This window comes from Phodopus roborovskii, unplaced genomic scaffold (assembly GCF_943737965.1).
Source record: "Phodopus roborovskii unplaced genomic scaffold, PHOROB, whole genome shotgun sequence".
Classification (NCBI taxonomy): Eukaryota; Metazoa; Chordata; class Mammalia; order Rodentia; family Cricetidae; genus Phodopus; species Phodopus roborovskii.
The window spans coordinates 3,441,166-3,468,328 of NW_026126442.1; the positions used below are offsets into that span (position 1 = coordinate 3,441,166).

The following is a 27,163-nucleotide window of genomic DNA, read 5'->3' on the forward strand; positions in this document are numbered from 1 at the left end:
ACACATTACGGGCTCCTTCAGAAACTTAGCCCTGAGAAAGCCAGAGTTCTCTGGAACCTGGTGGCTGACAGAGGATCTTGTGACCAGGGTACAGAGTAGATAAGCATCAGACCCTCGGCTATCGGGCTCTTGAAGATCATTCCCAAGATGGGCATATCTGAGGTGAGAGAAACAGGGGGAATAGTGAGGCTAGGGCAGGAAATCATTGTTCAAGGCCAGACTGGACCGCATAGTGAAACCCTGTCTCAAAAAAAAAACAAAACAAAAAAAAAACCAAAAACAGGTCTGGCGAGATAGTTCAGCCACTAAAAGCCATGCCTCCAGGTCTGAAAATCTAAGTAGACCCAACTCTTGCAAGCTGTACTTCCACATATGTCCTGTGACACACACACAGCTACACACGCCTACAAAATAAAGTAATAGATGTAAAAATTATATTTACAAAATAAAAATTTTGCAGGTAACCTAAGACCCAAGGGTCACAGAGTTTGTTCAGAAGCATACAGCTGGTGTGGCAGTGAGATTCCCACCTTGCTAGAATCCTCTACCAACAATTCTGGCTCATCATAAAGGCAGCGAGGGAAACCAGGGTGCTTTTTAGTTGTTTGTATTTTGAGGTGGAGTTCCACTAAGTTGCCCAGGCTGGCTCCTGCCTCAGTTTCCCATGTGCTTGGAACATAAGCACAAGCCTCTATACCTGGCTGGTTTTTGTACTGTATACATACACAATGTCTATACGTCCAAATATGTTGGTTTTTATTACTTATTTGAAACAGGGCTTTGCTGTGTAGTCCTGGAACACTATGTAGAGCAGATTGGCTGTAAACTCACTCTGCCTTCAGTGCTGGGATTTAAAAGTGTACATCACCAGATCTAGTTTCTTTGGTTTTGGAGACAAAGTCTCACTATATAAACCTGTCTGGCCTGGGCCAGCTTGGTTTGCACACCTGTCTCTGGAATTAGAGAGATGTGCTATTGTGCATGGCTTTATGTGGGTTTTAAAGGGGAATGGGAATGGCACAGAAATAGCTGTGAGGACTAGATCAAAGTGATGGGGGAACTACAGTGAGCCCTCAACAACACGCAAGTCCAACCTCCAACAGCTGCCAGCAACTCCTTGGCTTCACTGCCCAATTCCCAAACCCAGCAAAAAATGGAAGGTGGTCTTGTCCCAGCGACCCCTAGGCAGGATGGAAGAGCAATGTGTGCAAATGTCCCCAGTACAGCAGCATTTGGTATAGACATGACTATCCAGAAAGGACCCTGGGGCCCTAGAGTGGGATGGAACGAAGCTGTCTCCATGCTGGCCACCTTCCCTCTTCTATTTTTACCTTTAGGTGATTTTTACTTTCTATTTTTACCTTTTGGTGATTTTCCCTCTCTCCCTCCCTCTAGCCTCCTTCCCTCTGTCCCCCTCCCCGCCCTCCCTCCTTCTCTCCCCAACACAGGGTTTCTCTGTATAGCCCTGTAACTCTCTTAGATTAGGCTGGCCTCAAACTAGTTCTTAACACCTGTTTGCATTCCCCTTTCCTCAACAAGCTAAGCTGCCTGATTCTTAGTATGACCAACATCATTTGCAATATGTACTTTTTCCAAGAATCTGCTATGCTCTCAAGCTGGCCTCCAAGCTTCTCATCATATTCATCTAGAAAAGTGTATCCTTAGAATTATCACCCCTTCCTTTCCCCTCCCTCCTCTTTCCAGTGTGATGTGGGGATTGAACCCAGGGCCCTCCCTGCACATGCTAGGCTCTACCACTGACCTCTAAACTTGTCCCTAGAAGTTAGATCTTTTAACAGCTATCATTTGTTATCTATCCACACCATGTTATAGAGATAAGGAGAGAAACTGGTATGATGGCACATACCTGTGATCTCAACACTTGGGAGATGAAAGCAGGAAGATTTGGAATTTAGGAGCATCCTAGGCTACATAACAAGTTTGAGGCCAGCCGTGGATACATGAGACTCTATTTCAAAAAATATAACAAAAAGAGTGGAATGGAAAACTTGTTCCTATCAACGCATGATGTGTATGGGAGGGGAGGGAAAGGGAAGAGACATTAGTATTATTTAGTATTTAAAGAGTAATGACGTCTTTGACTTTTTTTTTTTTTTTTTTTTTTTTTTTTGCACATTAGGGTGCCTGTGAGTTGTGTGCACACGAGTGTAGCCGAGCATGCATGTAGAGGTCAGAGAAGAACTTGTAGGAAGTCAGTTTTCTCCTTCCACTGTGTTGGTCCTCTTGTCAACCCTAGAGAGTAATGACTTTGTATCCTGTGTGGTGGTGTTTCCTCCTGCAACGTTTGTGGAAAGCTTGGGTCATCTGCCACTAAAGTCACCAATGCTCAATATTTCGTCTCTGACATTTTAAAGTTTCCTGTAATCCACACACATTCTGATGCACAGGTGGTTTTAAGACTAAAGAAGTGCCTGCTAGGTATTTTTATTTCTTATTGAGTGGACATTAGTGCCGATGGAAGTGAAAAGAAATCCACTTGTACAGTTGCCCCTAACAGACTAAACCGTTTTGCCTTTCCCCCATTTTCTTCCACCTTTAGCTCAAACCACAAATCCATGGACAAGATGATAACTGCAGGTTAGCTATGGCCACATGCTTTCCCTCTCCCATTAGCACCACGTTAAGCACAGCAATATTTAACACCAGACCCTGTGACAGCAGCCCCTTCAGGCCCTTGGACTGACAGTCCTGTAGACATTGGCAGGGCCATGAGACACACCCTGTGCTGCCTGTGTTATTTATGCCTCCGGCAGTGAAGCCCCTGACAAAGAAGCATGTCACTGGAACACATGCTCTTTGTTCACAGAGGTGCATGCCAGCACCGGCTGTGCAAGAAGGCACAGTGCCCTGTCTGTAGTCCTCCTGCTTTGACTCACTTGCTCTCTCTTTTATTTGTAGCATGCTGTGGCTATGCTTATTAATCACTTTGTAGCTTAATCTTATAAAGTACACATTTATCCTGTGGACTATTTACCATGGGAATAGGTCCCTTATACCATAGACTTTGCGTTTAGGAGATAATAGCTAGAATTAATCCCATCCTCCTCGGGAGACACCTCTCTAGCACAGTCTATACCTACCATCAGCAGTAGGAGATGACACCTGTGGGCCACCTGGTCCCATAGGCCCCCTCAACTGTTACCCATCTACTGTACCAAAGTAAGAGTCCCCAAAGGTGACTCACTATCAACTAGGGGTGAAGCAAAAATATGGAAGATTTGGAGCCAGATCTATAATCTTGTTGGGCTACCGGCAGTGGTTAAACTTCAATCCTCATTTTGCAATTAAAATATCACCAACTTCACTGGAGATTAATGGGAAATAACAGCAAGCCCTTAAAAGTGAGTGTTCAGTGATTGTTACTAGTTTACGGAAGTGTCTCAGTAGCTTTTTTTTTTTTTTTTTTTTTTTTTTGCAAAAGCTTCTTTGCATAGCTCAGTGGAGCTCATCACCTTATAGTTAGGTATCTTTTGTGACAAGGAGCATACCACACCTTTCCTTTTCCTACATCCTCCTCTTAGGTCTTCCAGATGACTCCAATAGGAGTCATGAGTCTACACCTATAAAGTATTCACCTTTACCCATAACCTTCAAACTTTCTTTTCTCTTGTTATTTCTGAAACTGATATATAATCCATTTGAAAGTTTGAGCCCCTAAGGCAAAATGTAATAAAAACATTAGGCTAACCCATAGGATTTTGTTTAGTAAACTGTGCTTAATCCTTGGTGCCTCTGGTTAATATCACAAGCAAGTAGGCACCTGAGGTCCTGCACCCCAGCGTTGTGCTTTAAATTCAGGAACCCTGGAAATTAGGCCTGCCCAGGATTCTCCTTAATGGAGACTGAGAATTTATACACCTTCCATGGGTGCCCCAAAAAGAGATAAAAGTCAGAGGGTGGGGACTGAGGCTTCTTTAAAATTGCTAATGGTTTCCTTTGCTAGTAGCTCACATTAAAATGTTTAAAAACTGTATTTATGCAGAGTTCTTTTGTTTCTTCTTTGCTAGTTTGTAGTTTATGTACTGATAAAGAAAAAAAGTCTTAAGGTATATTTTTTAAAAAATATTTAAAAACAAGCTCCCGGGGTTAATTAAGTCTCCTGAACTGAGATGCCCGATGCTGCTGCAGTCGTACTGTAGCCTGCTCTGGTGCCACGACAACACGACAGCGCAGCGATCACACCCTCCCGAGGGTCCTCGAAGGCACTTCCAACATCGCTGGCTGTGGGGCCAGGCTATTGACCCCAGCCTGGGGGCTGGGGTGAACCCCAAAGCCACAGCCTCTAAGGGCGTCGGAAGGCTAGGGCGAGGCTCAGCGGGTGGAACTGGGTCCGGGAGACCCCCGAAGGCGCGAGGCCAAGCCCGTCTCACAGATGCGCCAGCGAGAGTGGGGGGTCCCCGGCGCCGGAAGGTCTTACATCAGCCAGCCCACGTGCGACCCGAGGGCCAGGAGGCGCGCGCGGCCCGGGAGGCGGTGCCGCAGTCCGGGCTGAGCTTAAGGCGGCCCCGCCCCGCCCTCAGTGCGCCTCCCTAGTCCGTGCTGCAGCCCGGGCTCCAGAGCCGAGCGGCGCCGCGCAGGGCCGAGTGGAGCCGAGCAGCAGCCGCGTCGCGTCGCCGGTTTAAGCGCAGTGCGGGGCCTTGGCCGGGGGCGGCGGTAGTGAGGCCAGCGCCGCGCTCCAGCCCCCTTTTCCCTCCATGGTTTCTCTCCGCTCCCGCGAGTAACTTGGCTCCGGGGGCTCCGCTCGCCCGCACGCCCGCACGCCGCACGCCGCTCGGGACCACGCCGCCTCCGCCAGCCGCCTCCTTCCGACGGCCCTCGCCGCGCAGGCCGGGTCGCCTCTCCCCCCTCCGCCCCCGCCGCGGAAAGTTAAGTTTGAAGAGGGGGGACGAGGGGAACATGGACATGAAGAAGAGGATCCACCTGGAGCTGAGGAACCGGACCCCGGCAGCTGTAAGCAGAACCCCTCGGGCGCCCGCGCCCCCGATGACTTGCAAGTAATGGTGGCCACCTGCGGGCCACCGGGCTCCGGCCACGGCGCGGGGAAGGCGCTGCTCGCAGCTCGGACGGGGACAGGGAAGGCGGGCGGAAGGCGCGGAGGGGGGAGCGAGCGCGCGGGCATTAACTCTTTGGCGCCCGCGGGCCCCCGTGGCCACGGGGAGGACGGCGGGTGGAAAAGCAAACTTTGAGCCGCTTGCCCGCTCGGTCCTCTCCCGGAGGGAGCGCGTGTGCGTGTGGCCGGCGGCGAGGGCGGGCGCGGGGGTTGTGTAACGCTGGGAGCCATGTTTGCAGCCTCCCGGGATGCGCGGCCGGGCGGAGGCCGGGCCTGCCGAGGAGCCGCGCCGCCAGGCCCGCCGCGGGGCCGGGCCAGGTTCCATGCGCCCGGCGGGGAAGCGGCCCGGGAGGCCTCGCGGGCCGGACTCGCGGGCCCCGCCGAGGAGGGGGTTCGGGTCCCTGAGGGGCGCGGAGCCCCTCGGGCGCGGCCTGGCGCGGAACGGGGGAGGGGCGGGCCTAGCGGCGGAGGTGGCGCAACCGCCGCCCCTCCCGGGGCCAAGTTTGAAAAAAGGATGCGCTTCCCGCCATTTTTCAAGCCTAAAAATACAACTTTCCCCCTCCTTTGCCCGGCTCGCCTTCGCCCTCGGCCTTGCCCACGCGGCCTCCTGGGTCGACCGGGCACCGTCACCGCGGTGGCTGCGCCCTCCCCCGCGCCGCCGCCGCCCGGGGCCTTGCCCGAGAGGGAGGCCGGCCCATCGGTGTGGGCGGCCGGCGGCTCCGCGCGCCAGCCGGGGCGCGCCACAGCGCCATGTTGGCGGGCGCCGTCTTCCTCCGCCGGGTGAGCCGGCCGCCCTCGCGCTGCCTGTCGGTCCCCGGGCTGCCCCCGCCCCGCGGGCTCGCCTCCGCGCGCACTGGAAGCGCGGCACTCGGCCGCCGCCGCCTCGTCCCCTCGCGGGCGCCCTCCCCCTTCTTAAAAGGGCAACGGTGGCCGACGCGGGGCTGGGGTGGCCTGGGCCCCGCACGTGCTCCGCGCCGCCTCTGCGACCGACCGTGCACAGGCCGCGGGCCCGACGCCGCCCTCGCGCGCCGCGCCGCGTGTGGGCACGACCCTGGGCCCGTGCTGTCGTCCGGGACGGGTGGCCCCTTGGCCCCGGCTGGCGCACGCAGGTGGCCGTGGCTAACAAGTTGGGAACTTGTGGAGATGGCCTGCCCCGGTGCGCCTGGCTTTGTGTTCCTGCCGCACAGGCCTTGAGGTCGGCACCGCCGGGGTGTGGGGCGGTCCCTGAGGACTGATTGGGTGGTGTCCCCGTTCCCGGGGGCCCCGCGTATTTCACCGGCACGTGTCCCTTCTCAGTCAGACATTTTGTGCCCACCACGTGCTGGGAAATTGAGTTGTTAAGCCATCTTCCTTCAACTTGAAAAGATGACTTAAATACCTTGAGCCTTTCGTTCCAGACAAGCCACAAAAATCAACAGTATGAAATAATTCAATTTAGTTAGGTAAAGGATCCATTTTTGACTTAAAAATGCTCTTGCCGAAGTCAGGCCATGGAACTAAAAGTGAGCTTGTGACTGCATATTTAAAGCTCCCGCAAGCAACAAGTGGCTGTGGATACAGCATTGGACATCCTTGGTCTCTAGAATCACTGACTTTATTGCATACTTACCTGTAATATTCCAGGGCCTGAGAAGCCAGCATAAACAAGACCCAGGATGTCCCCTGCCCTTCTGGGCCTCAGGTGCAAGGGCTACACTAACTCTTCTTGTATCTAGGTGGGTTAGAGGGACCATGTGAAAGTATCTTGAGATCTCCACCAAGATTGTCGGTGTATGAAGGGCAATCTACGTTTGGCAGATGCTTGTTTGGAAGAACTTTGACCTAAAACAGGAAGATTTGTAAGGGGAAATGCTGTAGTAGTTTTTTTTTTTTTAACATTTTTTTTTTTATGTGTATTGGTGTTTTGCCTGTGGGTATGTCTTGTGAGGGTGCTGGAGTTACAGTTGTTAACTGCCATGTGGGTGCTGGGAATTGAACACCAGTCCTCTGGAAGAGCAGACTGCTCTTAACAGCCGTCTCCATGTAGAGACAGAGGGAAAAAAAAGAGTGTGTTAGGAAGACAAGGCCTCAGTAAGTAGGTAGTCTCTGTTGGCTTCTGAGTTGTCATCCTCCTGCCTCAAGGCCTCCTGAGTGCTGCTGGTACTATTTCACCCAGCGATGCTTGGGGGATCTGAAGTCTTTCACAAAGTATGATAGGGCCAGTGAGAAGTTCCAAGATGACTCCTTTTAAATGAGCTCATCCCTCTTGAGTGTGATGGTGCATGAGTTTTTATCCCGAAGCATCTGTCAGAAAGAAGCAGGGAGATCTCAGTAAGTACAAGGTCAGCTCGGTCCTGTACAGTGTGAGACCTTGCATTTAAAAAAGGAAGAAAGAAGAAAAAAAGCTCTTCTTTGTATACTGTAATGTCCTAGAACTTGAGGAACCTGTACTACTTCCAATTGGTAGGCAGTAAGGTTGTCCCTTGACCCTATAGACTTGTCACAGAGGTTCTAAAAAAATCTCGATCCCCAGTTGAATATGATTTTTTGTTTGTTTTGTTTTCGAAACAGGGTTTCTCTGTGGCTTTGCAGTCTTGAATGTGCTTTTTAAATATATTTTTGGGGCATTGGTGGCACACACCTTTGATCCTGCCCAGCACTCAGGAGGCAGAGGCAGTCAGATCTCAGTGAGTTTAAGGCCATCCTGGTCCACAAAGTTCCAGGACAGCCAATACTGTTACACAGAGAAACCCTGTCTTTAAAAAAAAAAAAAAGTTCATTGGTGTTTTGCCTGTGTAAGAGTGTCAGGTCCCTTGGACTGTAGTTAGAGACATTTGTGAGCCACTTTGTGGGTGCTGTGAATTGAACCCTGGGCCCTCTGGGAGAGCAGTCAGTGTTTCTAACTGCTGAGCTATGTCTTTGGCCCCTGAACATACTTCTTTTTAAAGTCAAGTAAGTGGGGGTGTGTGTGTGAGTGGAGGATGTTTGATATTTAAATTCATATTGGTGCTTAAAACTAAGTGGTATATGTGTGTGTTTATGGTGTCCTTGTTGGGTTTTGTTTGAACATTGGACATCTCTGAAACATGATTTACCATCTTGGTGGTTGGCTCTTTCTCTTCCAAAGTACATAAGGCCCAAGATACCCATGTTCAAGTCCATATATATACTACACCTCTGTTAGTTATGAACATGGGAGTTTCCTCTAGGGTTTTTTAAAAATCTTTCCATTTTCAAAGTCCAAACCACCTTTTGTTGAAGAGTGTATTTTCACCAGGGGGGGGAGATGGCATGAAATGACATCATTCCCCCCCCCCAAAAAAAAAAACATCAGAAATTTCAAAAGATTTTATGGGCAATAATAGGATAAGGGTGCTGGGAATTGAACCAAGGACTTCTGCTCCATTAATAAGCTTCCAAAGCCTATCCCATAGGAACTTTTAGTTTGTGTAAAGCTACTATGTACTTAGGTAGGGGTTTCTCTCGGTGCCAAACCTGACTCACTCAGTATGTATGAAGCCACTGGTTCATTCCCCAGCATTGCCACCCCCCAAATAGGAAAGAAATATGTATATTAAGAGTTTTCACTGAGAAAACTGAGTTGTACAGAGCTAGAATGTGTGATACATGTCACAAAAACTGATGGGATTATCAATAAGGTGAGAAAGTGCTGGCGCACAGTAGCAAGACGGACCAGGTCATGCAGCTGCTGTGCTCCAAAGTTGGAAGGGAGCCTGTTGTGGTGTGAGGTTCTTAGCTTCCGTTCTTGAGCGTACACACAGGCTGCTCTGTGTGTGCCCCTTCTCACCCCATAGCCAGGACAGCTAACCCTCTAACCAGAGTTGGAAAACCAAGTAGCTTTTAAAGCTGCCTCTGAAACCTTGGTGTGTGCGCGCTCTGTGTATGCTTACACTGCTCATCAGTTCATCTTACGACCTAGTTCACGGGGGTGGGGGGGCAGATTTCCTTAGATGCATCTTCCATTTTTGTTGTCCTATTGTGGCCACCACCCCCAGTTTTTGGCATCTGTTGTTTAGTGTGATACACTTCTGAGCTCTATACGGTATTCTAATTGGTTGCATAGCAACTAATTGGGGTTGTTTTCCTTTGTACAGTAATACATCTTTAAAGGAAATTAGATACAGATATGCCAAAAATGGTCGATAAAAATAAACAGACACTTAGCCTTTCCATACATTTTGATGTGTGGCCTAAAATTATTTAATTTTTCCCCAACTTTATCATGTTATAAACATGTACTGTCTGGTTGCCTTAAAGCAGAGCCCCAGTGACTGTCTAATTGCCTTTCAGAATTGTTCCCTTTAATCCATGCTTAGGACAGAGGCATTTCCTCTTCTGGGGTGGGTATCTTTCTCAACTTCCCTGCCATCTGAACACATTGAAGGACTGCTACTATGAATATGGGCCTAGTGTGTTCATTGAGGGACAGAATGAGATTTTTTTTGTCTTTGGGTTTCTAATGCCCTTTGTGTGCACATGTGAAGTCGGAAGACCCTTTGTGGGAATTGGTGGCTCCCCCATGTAAAGCTTGGATTTTTAGGCTTGGCAGCAAGCATTTTTACTGCTTGGCAGCAAGCATTTTTACTGCTGAGCCCTGACATCTTGGCTGTGCTGTCCTTAATAAATTCAGTTTCGAAACCTGCTTCTGTTGGGTTCTAGAACTAAAGGTGTGTGCCACCATGCCCAGCTTCATCTCATTTCATAGCTGGAGATGACCTGTAACTTCACCTTCATTTCTTCTCCCCAAATTCTGGGGTTGTAGGTCTGCACTACTGTGGGTTTTAGGGGTGCCAGGAATCGGGCCCAGAGTATTATGCATACTAAGCAAGCACTCTGCCAACAGTGCTCTGTTCCCAACGTTGTCTTCCCCCCCCACACACACACACACCTACCCCAAGATAGGGTTTTTTCAAGAAGCCCTGTCTATGCTGGAACTCACTCTGAACTCTGAGGACTTCCCTGGCTCTGCCTCCCTAGTGCTGGGATTTAAGGTGTGTACTGCCACACCTACCTAGCCTTGTCATTTATTTTGGTTTGGGGATTGAATTCAGGGCTCCCAGCATTCTGGATTAGTATTGCCACCCAGCTCTACCCCCTTGTGTTAACACATTGCAAAAACATTCTTGTCTTCATTTTTTGAAATTTAAAAAAAAAAAAAATGTGTTCCAAGTTTCTGTGGGGGTCAGAGGACAACTTTGGGAATCTATTCTCCCTTGTTTGGGTCTGTTTTGTGGGGTATTTACTATAGGGCAGTCTCTTAGCATAAAGGAAGTTTATTTTAGTACACTACAGAGAGAAGTGGGCATGGCAGTAACAAACCACTGTCCTTTATGACACAGGGCTGTAATCCAGGACTAGGCAGGAGAGACTGTGGGCTTTGCATGCACTTCTGAAACCTCAAAGCACATTTCCAATGATACTTCCTTCAAAGAGGCCCTATTCCCTAATACTTCTCAATCATGCAAATGTATCAGCCTGGGAGGGGGCAGTTTGTTCAAACCACCACAACTCAGTGTTATTTAATGTCTCTGTTCCTTCCCCTCTCTTGGGATGAATACATAATTGGGGAAGATTGCCCAATCCTGACTGTAGGTAAAATTGGACATTTCCCAGAGTAGCTGAAGGAATGGAACTGAGAAAGGGTTGGGAAGGAAGAACGGAAAAACTTAAGTGATACTACTTATAACTAGAGAACTCGGTGTAAGAAAGCAAAGCTGATGGCACACGGCTTTAATCCCAGCACTCAAGAGGACAGAGGCAGGTAGCTCTCTGGGTTCCAGGCCAGCCAGGGCTGCACAGTGAGATTCTGCCCCACAAATCAAATAAGAATAGTCTCTCATACCCCTGCTTGCATCAAATTCTAGCTGAGGATGACCTTGAACTCCTGATCCTGCTCATAAAGTGTTGGGCAAGCCTGAGGCACTCTGGTGTGTGTGTGTGTGTGTGTGTGTGTGTGTGTGTGTGTGTGTGTGTGTGTGTGTGTGTTGTTGCTGTTGTTGTTCTTAAACATTTTCGTTATTCACATTTGAGAAAGAAGCAAGTTCAATTGGAGACTGATCAGTAACAATAAATTTGGCCTTAAGAATTAAACTTTACATCTTTGAGCAGGTTACCTTGCTACACTTTGCCACAGGGCTCATCAGTCTGTGTGCACAATGTGCAGGTTGAGGGCCTGCTTTCCTCCCTATGGTTTTGTTTGTTTGTTGTTTGAGACTGAGTCTTAACTATGTAGCCCTGGATATCTTGGGACTCTCAGTAAGCACTGGGATTAATGGCATGTGCCACCATGTCTGGTTGCCTATGAAATTAATAGTATTTGTATGCCTGCCATATGTATTAAGGTCCTAGCAGAGGCCAGAAGAGGATGTCAGGTCCCCTGAAGCTGGAATTGCAGGCAGTTGTGAGCTGCCTGATTTGGGCACTGGAAGCTGAACTCAGGTTCTCTGGAGGAACAGCAAGTGCTCTTAAACTCTGAGCATCTCCCCAGGCACATGGATTTTGTTTTCTTCAAAAGTCTGCGTCTCATGAGCTGAGTGAGGCTTCCTTAGAACGCTAAGTGATCAAGGTTGAGCTCAAACTTGCCTGCCCCACACCTCTGCTTATGTGCTAAGATGGCAGGCATGTTGTCCACCACCTTGCCTTGCCTCCTCCTCTTTTTCTGAGATGATCTTGAACTTGTGGTCCTACTGTCTCCACCTCCTGAGAAGCTGGCATGACTGACCTACCACCACTCAGACCCAGACTTGAAGGCAGCTAGCCAGTGGATCTTCCTCTGAGCACTGCCCTATGGCTTGGTCTTATGTGGCAACTCTAATACCCTGTTCTGTGCTTACTGTCTAGTGGCTTATCCTGTTGTGCTTCTGGAACTCCAGGGGTAAGATACTTCCTTACATTCTCAGCATTTCTGGAAAAGTCAGGACCTGTCTTTTCTTAGCTCTGCTCACTCTGCTTAAAGTCTTCCCTTTGGAACTTAGCCCACACTTGTGTTCATCTCAGTGGGGGGGGGGGAGTCCTGTTCTACCTTCACCAATGTCTTCACAGCCCCTTCCATTTTTCTCTAAGTTACAGAAATTATTATGTATATGACTTGGACGTGTCCTGCATGTGGAGGTCAAAGGTCAATTGTATAGCCAGTTCTCTGCTACTTTTGGTTTCTCAAGACAGATGTAGCTTTCTGTGTAGCCCTGGCTGCCCTAGACTGTGTAGACCAGGCTAGGCTGGCCTTGAACTCAGAGGTCCATCTATCTGTCTCTAAGTGCTGGGACCTGTACTTGAAGGCCTGCACCACCACCCAGCCCTCTGCCACTTGAGAGCCTCAGGCTTGAACAGCAGTGCTTCCCCAAGGACCAGTCTTGTTAGTCCTCTGCCGTGATACAACAGCTTGTTCAGTCCTGTTTGACCTCCCAGGTGTGACATCACATACCCTGCTATGTTCAGGATCATCTTATTTTTATTTATATATGTTTTTGGAGGTTTGCTTTGTAGTGAAAGCTGGCCTGGGACTATTTAGCTCAAGCTGACCTTTCAACCTTCAGTTCTCTGCCTCAGCCTCCTAAGGGCTGGCATTACAGATGTGTGTCACCACTCCTGTACTTTTAATGAATTTTCCAAGTGTTTTAAATGAAATTTTTAGTTCTGGGCACCAGCCCTCCCCCACTTCCTTAATTGCCAGAGTTCTATCCTTGATGTTCTTCCTAGGAATACCATATCCTGCCACTTCCTCTTCCCTGATTGATGACTCCCAGATAGAGACCTGCATCCCAGACCTCCACCTAAACTCTGGGTCTGTATGTCCAGCTGCCTGTGCCTATGTGTGCCTGTATGTCTGTGGTATTCATTTTCTCCTCAAAAAGCTGTTCTGGTAGCTTTTTGATGAGCTCTCTCATCATCCATATCAAAAACCAAACTCAGGCCTGCGTGTGTCAACCACTTTAACAACCCTTTCCCCAGCTGCCTCTTGGTAATCTTCATTTTGCTATTTGTATAGTGTCAATGTTGGCTTTGAGATCACAGTGCATCTGCCTCTGCCCCAGTGATGAAGTTGCCATGATATTTTGTCTCCCACCCCCCAGTGGTAGTTTCTCATGACCCTTCACAGTGGTTAAAGTAGAATCTTGGCAATTGAAAACACTACCCAGGAGGTAATTTTTAATCTGACCTGGGAGGCAATATAGCATACTCTTTAATTCTTCCTCACTTACTTTGGACATATTAGTGTTTTGTATGACATTTTAACTTGATTGTTGTTACACAGGAAATGGGAAAAATTCCTATCTGGGCATGGTGGTGTACATCTGTCATACCAATATTCAGGAGGCAGAGTCAACCAGATATCTATCTGAGTTAGATGATGGTCAGCTCCATGTTGAGTTCTCTATCAGGGCTACATAGTGAGACCCTGTCTAAAACAAAAGACCTGAAATTGGAAAGTATGCCAGTATAAATATCCTTAGCTAGGATTTATTTGTGTGTGTTTTTTTTTTCCCCCTTTGAAAATGGAAAGGAAAAGCCAGGCATTTAATCCCAGCACTCAAGAGAAAGTAGGTAGAATTCTTGAGTTTGGGGCCAGCCTGGTTTACATAGTATGTTTCAGGGCAGCCAGGGCTATGTAGAGAGACTGTCTCAAAAAAACAAGAGGAGACAAAACAAAACAAGAAAATATAGCAGGGAAACTATTCAGAAGCTGAGTGGTGGGGAGGTCAGTTACCCTGCTTCAGAGCAGTAGTAGGCTTGATCTTGATAGTGAAATAGTGTTCATCTCCCTTTGCTCATGTCCTTCCTGGGCTTTATAAAAGGATTTCTTCACTCCTCACTTGAACTTAGACAAAGTCACAGCGGTGCCTCTGTGGGATATGGACCGCACACCACCATTTATTTATTTGTGGCATGAGTTAGCAGTGGTCTTTGGATCTTAACTGTGCTGCTACTATGAGGCTAATCATGCTTTATTTGTAGCTGAGCCTATTCTGGAGGCTGTCCTTGGTTAGGTGTTTGTTTTATGGGGTCGTGTTTGGAGTTTTTGCTTTTGTTGTCTCCTGTTGTGGTTTTCAAGCTTATTTCCTTTTTTGTTTGTGCCCACAGGTTCGAGAACTTGTCTTGGACAACTGCAAAGCCAATGATGGAAAAATTGAGGGGTTAACAGATGAATTTGTGAACCTAGAGTTCCTCAGTTTAATAAGTGTAGGCTTATTTTCAGTTTCAGATCTCCCCAAGCTACCTAAATTGAAAAAGGTAAGTTTTCTTTCTTTTTGTTTGTTTTACTTTTGTTTTGAGACAAGGTTTCCTTGTGTAACAGCTTTTGCTCTCCTGGAACTGCCATCATATAGACCAGACTGGCCTCAAACTCACAGACATCCATCTGTCTCTGCCTCCTGAGTGCTGGGATGAAAGGTTCTTTTTTTTTTTTAACCTTTAGTGGGCTGTGGTGGCACTGGGAACTTGTGGGTTGTCTCCTTTCTTTCTAAGGTGATTTGGCTTCTTCACCTGTTGTAGTTATCTGTACTTGACCTGCAGAATTGCATCAGTGCTTTGGAAATAATACCTGTTGCTTTATAAATAATTGTTGAAGGTTTTGTTTCCATTAGGTAGGTTTTGCTCTTGGGCTCTGGCTCAGGAGTCAATAAAGCCTTCCTCTTTCTATGCTTTAACATACCTGTTGATGAAAGTGAAGACTGTCTTCCCTGTGTGGGGTATGTATGTGTTGCCTAAGAGGCATCAGATCTGAAGGTGCAGTTAGTTTGTAAACTGCCCCTGTGGGTGCTGGGAACAGAACCCTACTTCTGCAAGGACAGCAAGTGCTCTTAACTGCTGAATCATCTCTAGCCCTGTCATGTAATTTTTTAATAGTTTGAAATGTGTATGGTTGACTAGGAAAGCCCTGTGTAACAAAGCCTGCTACAGGCCAGATATGTGGTATCTTTCTGTAATTCAGCTCTTAGGAGGCAAAAGCATGTGAAGGACTGTGAGTCCCTGGCCAGGCGGAGCTACTGTCTCCTATGCCTGTGGTTTCCCCATGAACGCACCACAGCCCCTTCCCCCCCCCCCCCCCGCCCCCCAAAAAAAAGAAAAGGGAAAAAACAAGCCTGCTGCATTTCTCTCTGATCTTGGCCATTGTTAGTAGTTTATCTCCCCTGTAGTCACCCTCTCTTTGCTTTCTAATAACTCCCAGAAAGGGCAGAAACACTTAAAAGATTTTCTCTTGTCTCTGTTTTTGTCAAAGAGGTGGAAGAAACTTTGTTTCTACCAATAAATAGTTTGTACTATTTATTGGTAGGTGTGGCCAAGGGCCCAGAAAGGAACAACAATTTTTCCCAAAGCCACCCACAGAACTGTGGTGTTAAGGGTCAAATAAGAATCTTTTGCATTGTTGAAGAAAAGGGGATGTTTACAAATTCTTGCCTGCATGGGCACCAGGCATACACATGATAGATATAATGCAAACAACACTCATACACAAAATATGAAAGAAAAAAAATGTAAGAAGTTACATGTGTGGGTTTTAGTGTCCTATATAAATTTGATCTGTAAGTTTGTTTTGTTCATTTGGGCTCATGTAGTTTTAGGGACTGATGTCTTCCAAATGACTGCACAGAGACAATATTATAAATGCTTAACTGATGCCTTAAGCTTGTTTCTTAACTTTTTGTTTTGTTTCCCCCCCCCCCCCCTTCTATTTTGAGACAGGGTTTCTTCCTACCTCAAAGCACAGATTCTTAATAAGAAACAAGTACTGGAAAATTGGTTATATAGTTTTAAATGTTATGCTAGTAAATGCTTTGTATTGCCTTATTGTCTCTTCATGTAGGAAGGTGTGATATTCTAGCTATATGGTCTAAATACAGAAGGGAAGTTTTTACTGTTATGGTTTCCAGAAACTGAGAGCCAAGGCTTGATCTTTATTGATTATAGACTAGCAGGGATTTTGTTTGGTTTCTTTTTAAAATTTACCTGGGATGGGTGGGGCATCTACCATAGCATTCATATGGAGCTCAAAGAACAATTCAAAACTCCGGGTCCTCAGGCTTGTTGTGGTGTGTGCCTTTATTTACAGAACCATCTCTCACCTGCCCTCCTAGACTAGATTCTAAAAATCATTACTCTACATGACATGCCAAAGCCTTTACTTCATGAAGTTGGTATCATTTGCTTGGGGGGGGGGAATTGAATGCATGGGTCTCATGAATCCTAGAAGCTACTATATGTACTACCTGTGTTCCTAGGTCTTTTGCCCCCTTTTAAAATTTGGAAACAGTGTCTCTCTAAGTTACATAGGGTGCACCAGCATTGTGGGTAGGTAGGTTCCAAGCTCCTGTCACCACCATGCCCAGCCACATGAAGTTTCCACACTTAACACACCAAGCATGTACGTTAGCACGGTAGATAGAGCTCAATTGCGTGGAGTCATCATGGGCTGCCCACATGCAGCTTTGGTTGTTGGACCAGTCACATTTCTGCAGTTCATTTCCCTACCTGTAGCTCTAGAGCAAATGAGGTGCTGTGCTCTGGGAAGGACCAGCCCTCAAGCACTCCATGATGATTGGCTGCCTCTGTCTTATCACCAGTATAAGAAGCTGGGACCATCTGTGTGGCCTGGGGTGTCTGTCCATCTATCCTTCCTTCCTGTCTGTATTGTTTTTATTTATGTGTTGGGGGCAGTGCCCTTGGAGGCCAGAAGACATCGCATCCCCTTGAGCTGGAGTTAAAAGTGGTTGTGCTGGGAACTGAACTCCATCTTCTGGAAGAACAATACCTGCTTTGAACTGCTCTGTCCCTTAGCCTGAGTGTTTATCTGCAAAAGAAAGTTTCACTTACACACTGTCCACTAGTACTCTGAAACACACTGGCAGTTTTTAGTGAGGGCTTACACTTTTGTAGGGACACCATTGCCTGTGTGACTTGCCTGCAGCTGAGAAACTAAAGGGGCTTACTGTGGAGGCTAGTGTCAGGTAATACCAGGCACCTCCTTGCTGTAACACATATTTGGTGCTGGGTGCTGATTGCATGGCCTTGCCCAGGTGATCTGATGCCTTTTTCTGGCCTTCGGGCACTGTACGTACATGCTGCCTATGCAAAGAACACACAAAACCTTTTTAGAAAACTTTCTGACACATCTGCCTTACTCATCCCAAATGTTGCAGGTATCTATAAAGTACTTGATTTGGACTTTTAAAACAAGTCTCTCTTCGATTATTTGCTTTTCATCGTTTCTTTGCTTTTCATTTTGTATGCATTGGTGTTTTGGTGTGGGTATCAAGTCTCCAAGAACTGGAGTTACAGTTGGGGGCTGCCATGTGGGTGCTGGGAATTGAACCCAGATCCTCTGGAAGAGCAGCCATGCTCCTGACTATTCTGGAGGAACCCGTTCTCTGTACCGGGGTCTGTGAGCCTTGGCAGCAAGAGCCTTTCCCTGAGAAGTCACTTCACCAGCCCTTGTAGTTTTGCTGCTATTGTTTATTTTTGTTAGTAGGAGGAAGGGTCTTGCTGTGTAGCCCAGGCTGGCCTGGAACTCTGGCTCCTCCTGCTGCTTTAGCCTTCTACTGAATCATGGGGTCACAGATATGTGCAGTGCTGTCTACCTGACTCTTTATATGGCATTTGCTTTTTTACTTTTCTCAGTTCAGTAGTGAGTGATTATCTGTACATGTGTTTCCTTTTAGCTTGAGCTCAGCGATAATAGAATCTTTGGAGGTCTGGACAGATTAGCAGAGGAACTTCCAAGCCTCACACATCTGAACCTAAGTGGAAATAAGCTGAAAGATATCAGCACTTTGGAGCCGTTGGTAAGTGATTAAGAATTTAGAAAACGGGTTGTTGTCATACTCATTTTCATATTTCTAGTGGGAGAAATGATTGAGAAGAATAATTGGCTAAGACAACTGTCATTCTGCTCTTCATAGAGTGACTTTGAAAGGTCACAGTCTCTAAGGTGTATTCCTGGGGCTTTAGTCCCCTGATTGATATTGTGATGCTATCATAGAGAATTTTTCATTTTTTTAAATCCTTTTTTAAATATATAGTTAACCATAGACATGTTTCTTGATTTCTACCCCCCCCCTCCACACACTAGATTGGCCAAGCTATTCTGTTGTAACAGAACTGTCTAAGGTGGCATTTCAGCATAGTCAAGGGCAGCTCCAGTAGTTGTAGGTCTTGTGGTTGGCAGTCTTATGCTCCCCTATGTCACTGTTGCAGAGTTTGGGTAGAAACATATCTTCAGTCTTATTGTAGGTTAGTTAAGAGACCAACTTCAAGTGTCTTTTGGCTTGTAAACCTGATATATGGTCTTACGCAAACTAAGCAGAGAAGACTGTCCAGGACAGTCAGAAAGAAAATGTATTTTGTAGACTGGAAAACTGTTGGAGCAAGAGCTCTGCTGCTGTGGGGATTCTACAGTCAGGGTTAGTAACAGGAGAGAGGCAGCCCCTCAGGCTGGAGTGTAAGAGATTTAGACAGTAGGTGTCTAGAAAATAAAGGGTTTTAGCTTACTGGAAGAATGCTTGCTCAGAATGCAAAGCTCTGGGTTCCTTAAACTGTACATTGGTGCATACCTTAATCTTAAGGGCATCAAAAGTTCAAGGTCATTCACCATGCATAACAAGTTTGAGGCCAGCCTGAGCCTGGATTATAAGAAACCATGTCAAGCCCCACCTCCACCCCCCAAAAAAGACAAAAAGCAGCTCTTAATATTCTGGAGGAAGATAGTTAAATTGGTCTGTTGGCATTATGGAGGAAAACAGATTGGTTTCTTCCAGTGAAGATGTCCTGCTAGAATTAAAAGGGGTCTTCCCCGATCCCTTTGACAGTTGAAAATGTTGAAGCCGTTTTAATCACTTTACTAAGTCCCTTTATACATTCGTGTTTGAGCTCATGTTTGTTGTAGATGTTGAAAGCTTATTTCTCATTCTCACCTTTGTTCTGCAGATCTTGCTTTTTTCCCTACCATCCATCACTAGATGCTCCCAGTCCCTCAGTTTTGCTAGATTCTTTTTTTTTTTTTTCCTGTGTACAGTGAACCATTTCCAAGTTAAAGATAATGCACTGCATTTTGCTGTATCAAGGACATTTAATAGTTGATCATTGTAGACTTGTTTGTAACCCAGAGAAGAGAGAATGACGGTCCTGTTTAAAGAGGAAACTGAGTTTAGAAAGCTTAAGTGATTGTTTGGAATTAATGGCAGAATCAAATCCAAATTCACTTAATTTTCCATTGCTCTTGGGACCTGTTTTCTTTCTACATGTAAATTGATTCCATACCTAAATTTCAGGAAAATCGAATTTCCAGAGGAATACTCACATTAACACTTCCCCATGGTCTGTGCCAAGCCTGTGTTTATTGCTTGGTAAGCAGATATCTTTATTCTGGCTGTGCCAAGCTGAGGACTGGTGCCCCTTAAGAAAAAAGAGAGAGAATGAGAATGTGTTTTAAACAGAGGATCAGAGATTTCCTTGCTGGATAACCAGCTGCTCTTGATTCTCTTGGAGACTGAATCCTCTGGGAATCCTGAATCAGAGCACAGATGTATACTGTTCAGGGAGTGTTTGCTTGAATGACAGAGTAGGGTCCCAAGACAATGAAGGAGGAAGTGTAATCTTTGTTGCTATGTGGTAGATGTCTTATAATGGTGCCCTGTAGATACAGCCAATGGTAGTTGTTGAAAAAGTCTCTACAAAGTGAATAGAAATACTATGGCCCTTGTTTTACATTGAGGGAACTATGGCTTAGGTGATGCTGACAACCAACTGGCAGAGCTACCTACCATGGCTCCATACTCCCCAGGCTGCTTGGAAAAGCCCTAATTAGGCCGGCCTCTTGGTTCTCACCTGGAATAAAGGAAATCTGTAGAAAAGGTGAAGTGGGGAGACTCTGGATCCAGTGTTGACTTGTGAATGTTCTAGAGTGGGGAAAGTACCATCCTCATCCTCATCACCACACATTGTGAACACTACGTTGAGCCCAGTTTTGACAGGCAATGCAATGATTGTGAATGCCTCTGCTTACTACAGGGACATTAACGAGAGACAAAGAAGGCATCAGTTCAAACTTCCTGGGACACCTTTTTTAAGAGACCTGGGCCATCCAAATCATCCCCCAAAGCCCTTCTAAATTCTAAGAAGGCAAGCAAAATTATTGTTAATAAAAATGTTTAATGTTTATTATGGCTAGCCTATTAGTTTAGGTCAAGTTTCCAGCATGTATGGTTGGTTGTTAATTTTTTAGCAGGGTTTCACACATCACATTGGGATCCTGTATAATCTGTATTTTGAGCCTGCTGGGCTGTAAGTACAATTTTACTGCTTTAAACAATCTACAGAGTGCTGTAATTACGTTGGATCTGTTATTGTTAACTTGCTTATATTTAATTTGTTACCATACTTTTTGGTGTGTCCAAATTATTTAATAATGGGTGCTTTGTCAAACATCATAAGATTCATTCTGTTCAGAAACAGGATGGCCTCGGAGGCCCTGTACTGTAGTTTCATCAGTGGCCCAGTCCATTAAGTAAGCAATTTTAGGCAATCCAGGATGGTGATGTATGCCATTGTCCCAGCTACCTGAGGGGCCAAAGCAAGATGACGGAGGCAAAGGCTTCTTGATGACACACATACTTCAGAAAAGGGAGGAGCACATTAGAGTAAACTTTTGCAGGAAGCTGCTTAAATTGATTTTCCTTTTATCTCTTTACTTAGTGTAGATTCGGCTCTTATTATATATAGCCAGGTACAGTATACAGCTCTTAGATCTTGAGATTGAGGTGGGAGGCAGAATTAGGAGTTCTGCGACAACCTGGGCAATATAAAAAGGCTCTGTATCTAAAAGAAAAGTTAGTGAACAACCTGTGCTGGTTATTGGGGATGGTGTTACAGCATTTTTTCCTCTTTGGCAAGAAATCATACCTGGGTTTCTGGGGTCATGGCCTGCCCAGTAGGAAACATCAGCCACCCCAAGAACTGGCAGGGCTGAGGCCTGAGAAATCTGGGAGCTAGCTTTCATAAGCACTCTTAAAGCATTGTACATTGTGTGTTTGATTGTGGATATAATAGCTGTCTGTAATCCTGCTGCTGGGTTTCCCCTGGTTCTGTCTTTCAGAGGCTACTCTGACAAAACTTGTGTGAGCCTTTTCATGGTGAGGGGAAGAAAAGTCCTCTGTAAGGGTCAGCAGCCCTTTCCTTGAGGGTTAGATAATACAAACATGAAGCTTGGTTGGCAGTAGTCTGTATCACAGCTCCTTAACTGTCAGTATAGTCTGAGAGGAGGTGTATGATAGATGAGTTATTGTGTGCCAGTAAAACTTTATTTTAGTTGGGCATGATAGTGCATGCCTTTGCTCCTAGCACTTGGGAGGCAGGTGCAGATGGATGATCTCTGAGTTTGAGGCTAGTCAGGGCCCCACGTAGAGAAGACCCTGTCTTTAAAAAAAAAACAAAAACAACAAAACAAAAAACAAAAAACTTTAGTTTACAAAAAATAGCTATTGAGCCAGATTAGCTCTTTTTAAAACAAACTTTGAAAGCAGAAAATTAGAGATCCCTTCAGTACTGAAAGCAAAGTTTCTTGGACCCATGTTTCTTCTAGATTGTGTGAAGTGTTATTGTTGGATTTGTTATGACTTGCTTCATCCATCCAGAGCTTTTTGAGTGAGGGGGTCTTGTAGCTGACAATGACTTTGACTTTATGATCATCTAGCCTCCTATATATACTGAGATGACAGGCCTGCCCTACCGCACTTGGTTTATGTGGTACTGGGGATTAAATCCATGGCTCTGGGAAAACTGTCAAATGAGCTACTTCCTTGTCCCCATATTAATGTTTTTGTTTTGTTTTATGAGAGCACCAAACTACTTTAATAAAGGTTGCATGTGTGTGTGTGTCTGTCTGTCTGTATACACACATATAAGAAAGTCACCTGTGTACTATTCTAGAAGGTAGCAGGCTGTATTTGACAATGCCTTAAGTTTACTTTTAGAAAAGTCTGGTAATGTTAACCTTCCAAAGATCTTAAAAGAGACAAAAGGAGTGTGGGGTTTCTCTGTTGGTGAAATTTAAGCTCTTGTGTACCCTTCTGCCCATGCTGTCATAACTTATGCCAGGTTTCACTCCATCCTTCGGTGCTGCTCATGGATGGGCCCTGTGATGTTTCAGCTAGGTCATACTTGGACTCCTATTGCTGCCAGGGAAAGACACTGTTTTCTAGGGGAACCAGAAGCATAGTGTTTTCCTGTGTACAGGGATGGATGGGTAGCAGCTAATTGATAGGGAGCCTAGACTTACCTCTTGAAAATGGTTTGGTGACATGTGCTTTTAGGAATCATATTTTTGGTTCTTTCCTTTAGAGAAAGTTGGATTGTCTGAAAAGCCTGGATCTGTTTGGCTGTGAGGTCACTAATCTGAATGATTACCGAGAGAGTGTCTTCAAGCTCCTGCCCCAGCTGTCCTACCTGGATGGCTATGACCGAGAGGACCAGGAAGCACCTGACTCGGATGTGGAGGTGGATGGTGTAGAGGAAGCCCCGGACTCTGATGGCGAGGTGGATGGTGTGGACAAAGAGGAAGAGGATGAAGGTGGGTAGACTGGCATCTTTCTTTCTATGGCATGATGATGATTCTGCTCAGTATGTGTGCCTGTGTTGTTTTTTGTTTGTTTTGTTTAAATTTCAGTGGCTGCTTCACTTGTCTCCTTGCTTTGCCTACTCTCCTTCCTAGCTCAGTGCCTGGCCCACAAACTTCATGATACATTATCTTAGGTTCTGCTTTCTTATCCATGAAAGTATTAAAGGTTTTCATGTGCTTAGGTGTCTTTATACTTTTGAGTGAATCTGGATAGTCTTTGAATTGAAAGCCATGAGTGGTAACAGCACGTTTGAGAACATACAAGAAAGCAAAGGAGGAAAGACATAAGTCCTTACTTACACAGGGGGTATTTGCAGCAATTGGAGTCGGGCAAAATTAATGAGATCCAAGGGGGCAGTGAATAGAGTAGGGCTGTTCACCCTGTCCAACGTGTCCATATCCGGTTATTCATAAGTTAGTTGTAGTTATGTAAGTTTGCTGTAAATAACACACTCTGCCATTGAGCTATACACCATAGCCAGGTGTGATAGCACGACAGAGCTCAGGGGTGAGGGTGTAGCTCAATGGTAGAAGGCTGGCTTGACTTGTAGAGGCCCTGGGTTCTTCCCTCAGGACAGGAAAAGAAAAATGAAGAGACAGGTCTGTAGTCATTCTGGAGCTCAAGCGAAGGTTGCTGCGAGAGACAGAGGAGAGGGAGGGAGAAAGTAGGGACTGAAAAAGTCAGTTTGTAGGGATAGGCACATGGAATGGGAAGGATAGCAGCAGGAAGGAGGCCACAGTGAATTGGAGGCTGGTAAAGGGGACAGCACCCCTAGACTGGGGATCCAGGAGCCTGGACTATTCTGTGGCCAGGAATTAATTGAGCCTTTAGGTGTTCCTGATTTGACAACTGTTTCTTAGGTACTGTTCCTAGAGTGGCTTGTCATTTTTGTTCGGAGGGACAGGTGTTGAGACTCTCTCGGGTAGCTGGGGCTGGTCATAGACTCCTGGTCTTCCACTGTCCTGAATACCATGCTTCCCTTTAAAAGAAGACAGACAACCAAACAAAAACCTAGGAGTTTTTCAGGCATACCATAAGTAGAAAGCCTTCTTCCTGTGGGAATTGAGGCAGATTTCATTCAGTAAGAGTAGGGATTAGTACTTGATGCTTCTTGATATTAGGAACCTCTCTGTGGTTAAGGACTGGGGTGGGGGGCAGGGAGGGTAGCTGTAAGTTTTCCCTGGTGTTTGTAGAACCTACCCATCTTATTGTAGGCCAACTTTGGGCTCTCTGACCTGTGTGTCATCAAGGGTATTCAGTAATTTCTTCCTTTAGTTTGTTTTTTGAGACAGGGGTTCTCTGTGTGGCCCTTAGCTGTCCTGGAACTCTCAATCTGTGTAACCAGACTGGCCCCGAGCTCACAGAGATCCACCTGCCTCTGCCTCCCAAGTACTGGGATTAAAAATGTGCCCAACCTTATTAATTTCTCTTTTGGACTATTTCAGAAGGAGAAGATGAAGATGAAGAAGAAGATGAGGATGGTGAAGAAGAGGAGGATGATGAAGAGGAGGATGAAGATGAAGACGAAGATGTAGAAGGAGAAGATGATGAAGATGAAGTCAGTGGGGAGGTAATGTAAAGGCAAAGAAAGAGGTGGGGTAGGAAGACAGGCAAGGGTGATAATTGTAGCATTTATCTTAATACATGATATTCCTGCTCAGTGCTGCCTAGATACATATAGCACTTAATGTCTGAATTACCTTTCAAACTACCAAAGAAGGGATGTAGAATTGTGGTTCAAAGTTCTACATTGAAAGAGTAGATGGCTGAGTTTTGTAAAGAATTTGTCTATAATCCCAGAACCTGTGAGGCAGAAGCAGGGAGGTCTGAAGTTCAAGATCAGCCTGGGCTAATAAGACTGTATCTTCAGAATTGTATGTATAGGATCCTGGGTTACACCCCTACCCCACGTAGAGAGAAAAATCTGTCCATACCAGTACTGCAATGTAAGATTGTAAAAACATTTATTGAGGTTTCCATTTGAAGTTACATGCTAATTAGAGCTTACCTGGTTACTTTTAAACATTGCTATTTTAAGAATACTTGTATTTTGACCAGGCAGTGGTGGTGCACACCTTTACTTTAATCCTAGCACAGAGGAAGCAGAGGCAGTTGAATCTTTTGAGTTCAAGACCTACAAGACCTTTGAGTTCCAGGTCTACAAGAGCTAGTTCCAGGACAGCCTCCAAAGCCACAGAGAAACAAACTAGATAGATAGATAGATAGATAGATGATAGATAGATAGATAGATAGATAGATAGATAGATAGATAGATAGATAATTTTATTTTACTTACTGAACTGAAGTCTCACTTTGTAGCTTAGGATAGACTAAACTTGTTTGCCTGCCTGTCCACTCCTATCCCTTTTTAGTGGCTAGGATAACAACCACTAAACATACCTGGTTTAAAGGACTATTTGTGTGTATGTGCATGCCTGAATGTGTATGTGAATTGTGTGCATATATGTCTATATACTACATGGTGTCCTTTGCAGAGAGAGCATTGGATTCCTAGGACTAGAGTTAAAGCTAACAGGTGGTGCTGGGGACCAAATATAGGTCTTTTGGCTAACATACAAGAAAGACCCTTAATTGCTGAGCCACCTCTCCAGACTTTTGCTCATTTTTTTTTTAAAAAGAAGCATCTCTGCAACCAAGTATGTAAAAATAACAGTTTTCCCCTAATGTGCTACAACTGTTTTAAAGTATATCCCTCTTTTCATTTTAATTTTTTTTTTAAATGACATTGTGAGTGGGGCATGGGTTATGTAGCTCAGGCTAGACTTAATTCCTGATCCCCTTGCCTCCAGATTCAATTGGTGGATTAACAGTTGTGTGCCATCAAGCCTGGTTTTGTTTGTTTAATTGTGTGTGCATGTGTTCACACCCATAACATGACCTGCATGGAGACATGGGACAACTTTTGAGCTTTGCTCATTTCTTGATTCTCCTGTTTTATCTGCATGGGTTCCGGTGAGTGATTTTAGGTTGCCAGGGTTTCATCTTTACTGGTTGGTTGAGCTGGATATCTTAGCAGAATCCAATGATGTTAAACTATTTTGTGTTGTTTAGGAAGAAGAATTTGGACATGATGGGGAAGTTGATGAAGATGAAGAAGATGAGGATGAAGATGAGGATGAAGGTAGGTCTAATGCATTTCTGGCCTCAGGGACCTATTTATTTGAAGTGTTCATCTTTGCTGTTTGCCTCCATTAGCAGGATTCCAGGCAGTGTGCTGTTAAGTGGTTGTGGTCTTACAGCTTTTTTTTTTTTTTTTTTTAATTGCAGAGGAGGAAGAAAGTGGAAAAGGTGAAAAGAGAAAGAGAGAAACGGATGATGAAGGAGAAGATGATTAAGACCCTAAACAATCTGCAAGAAACAGAATTGTTGAGTATTGGTTGGACTGCTCATGGATTTGGTAGCTGTTTTAAAAAGGTAGCTGTGATACAAGCCCCAGGACACCCCCACCCAAAGAGCCAAAGAATAGTTCCCAAGACATTCCGCCTTCCTCCGTTTAGCCCCTTGGTAATCTACCACCAAGCCTGGGGACTGCCACCCCAACAAAATTGTAAACGTTGTTAGGTTTTCGTGTAAGACTCTTGCTGTATCGTGACAGCTGTGATTGGTGAGTTGCCCGTCCTGGCTGCCAGTTACACTGCGATTGTAACAACATTTTTACTTTCTGTACAACAAGGAAAAGCTTTGTAAATAAAATCTTAACATTTTGGGTCTGTTTTCTCATGCTTTTCTTTCTTGCCTTTTTTTTTTTTTTTTTTTTTTTTTAAGACATTAGGACATTTTATGTGATGACTGCCAAAAAAAATAAAAAAATTATTTTCTAAGACTAAGTAAAATAAAAAAAAATGTATTACTCTTTGATAAAGCCTAGTGTACTCTTAACATTTCTAAATTAGGCTCTGACTATAGCTTGTGCTGGGTCTCTAGAGAACAGGGTCAGGGGGCTTTGCTAGTGGTGAGGAAATACAGAATCTTTAACCATCACTGTTAGAATCCTTATTACTCATGACCAGGAGAGTAAGTGAGTTAACTTTTAAAAAAATGGTTTGGAATCTGGAATAATGGCAGAGCACATGCCTAGTGTATATAAGGCCCTGGGTTAGAGCTCCAACACCAGAAAAAATAGTACTGAAGTTGAATAATATGGAGCCTCTGTAAAACCTCCATGAGTTGAGGGGAAAGGCCTTAACTATGTGTTGACTCAGGTTGCCTTTTAGTCTAAAATTTAGCCTAAAAATGACTAGATGACTTGATGTGCCTCAGCATGGTAGACAGGATCTAGATAAATAATGGACTTCAAGGCAAGGCTAGAATGTGTGTATAACTTGAGCTCAGTTTGTTACCAAGACAGGTATTATCAGAGGAGTGCTGGGGGGAGGGGGGTTGCCAAGGGATGGGCAGGTCCTGTGCTCAGCTCACTGGGAAAGTGCCAGTGTCCCCTGCTCTTGTTGGGGTGATGGGGAGG

General features: G+C 45.5%; 1 protein-coding gene across 1 annotated transcript; it reads left to right on the forward strand.

Annotated features, from left to right (window-relative positions):
• The first annotated feature begins 4,584 nt into the window (after positions 1 to 4,584).
• Positions 4,585 to 26,411, forward strand: Anp32b (acidic nuclear phosphoprotein 32 family member B). The gene is made up of 7 exons (XM_051187747.1): positions 4,585 to 4,971; positions 14,153 to 14,302; positions 17,728 to 17,850; positions 22,403 to 22,631; positions 24,132 to 24,250; positions 25,753 to 25,822; positions 25,969 to 26,411. The coding sequence occupies exons 1-7, from the start codon at positions 4,918 to 4,920 to the stop codon at positions 26,034 to 26,036; spliced, it is 813 nt and encodes a 270-aa protein (XP_051043704.1). The 5' UTR covers positions 4,585 to 4,917; the 3' UTR covers positions 26,037 to 26,411.
• The last annotated feature ends 752 nt before the right edge of the window (positions 26,412 to 27,163 follow it).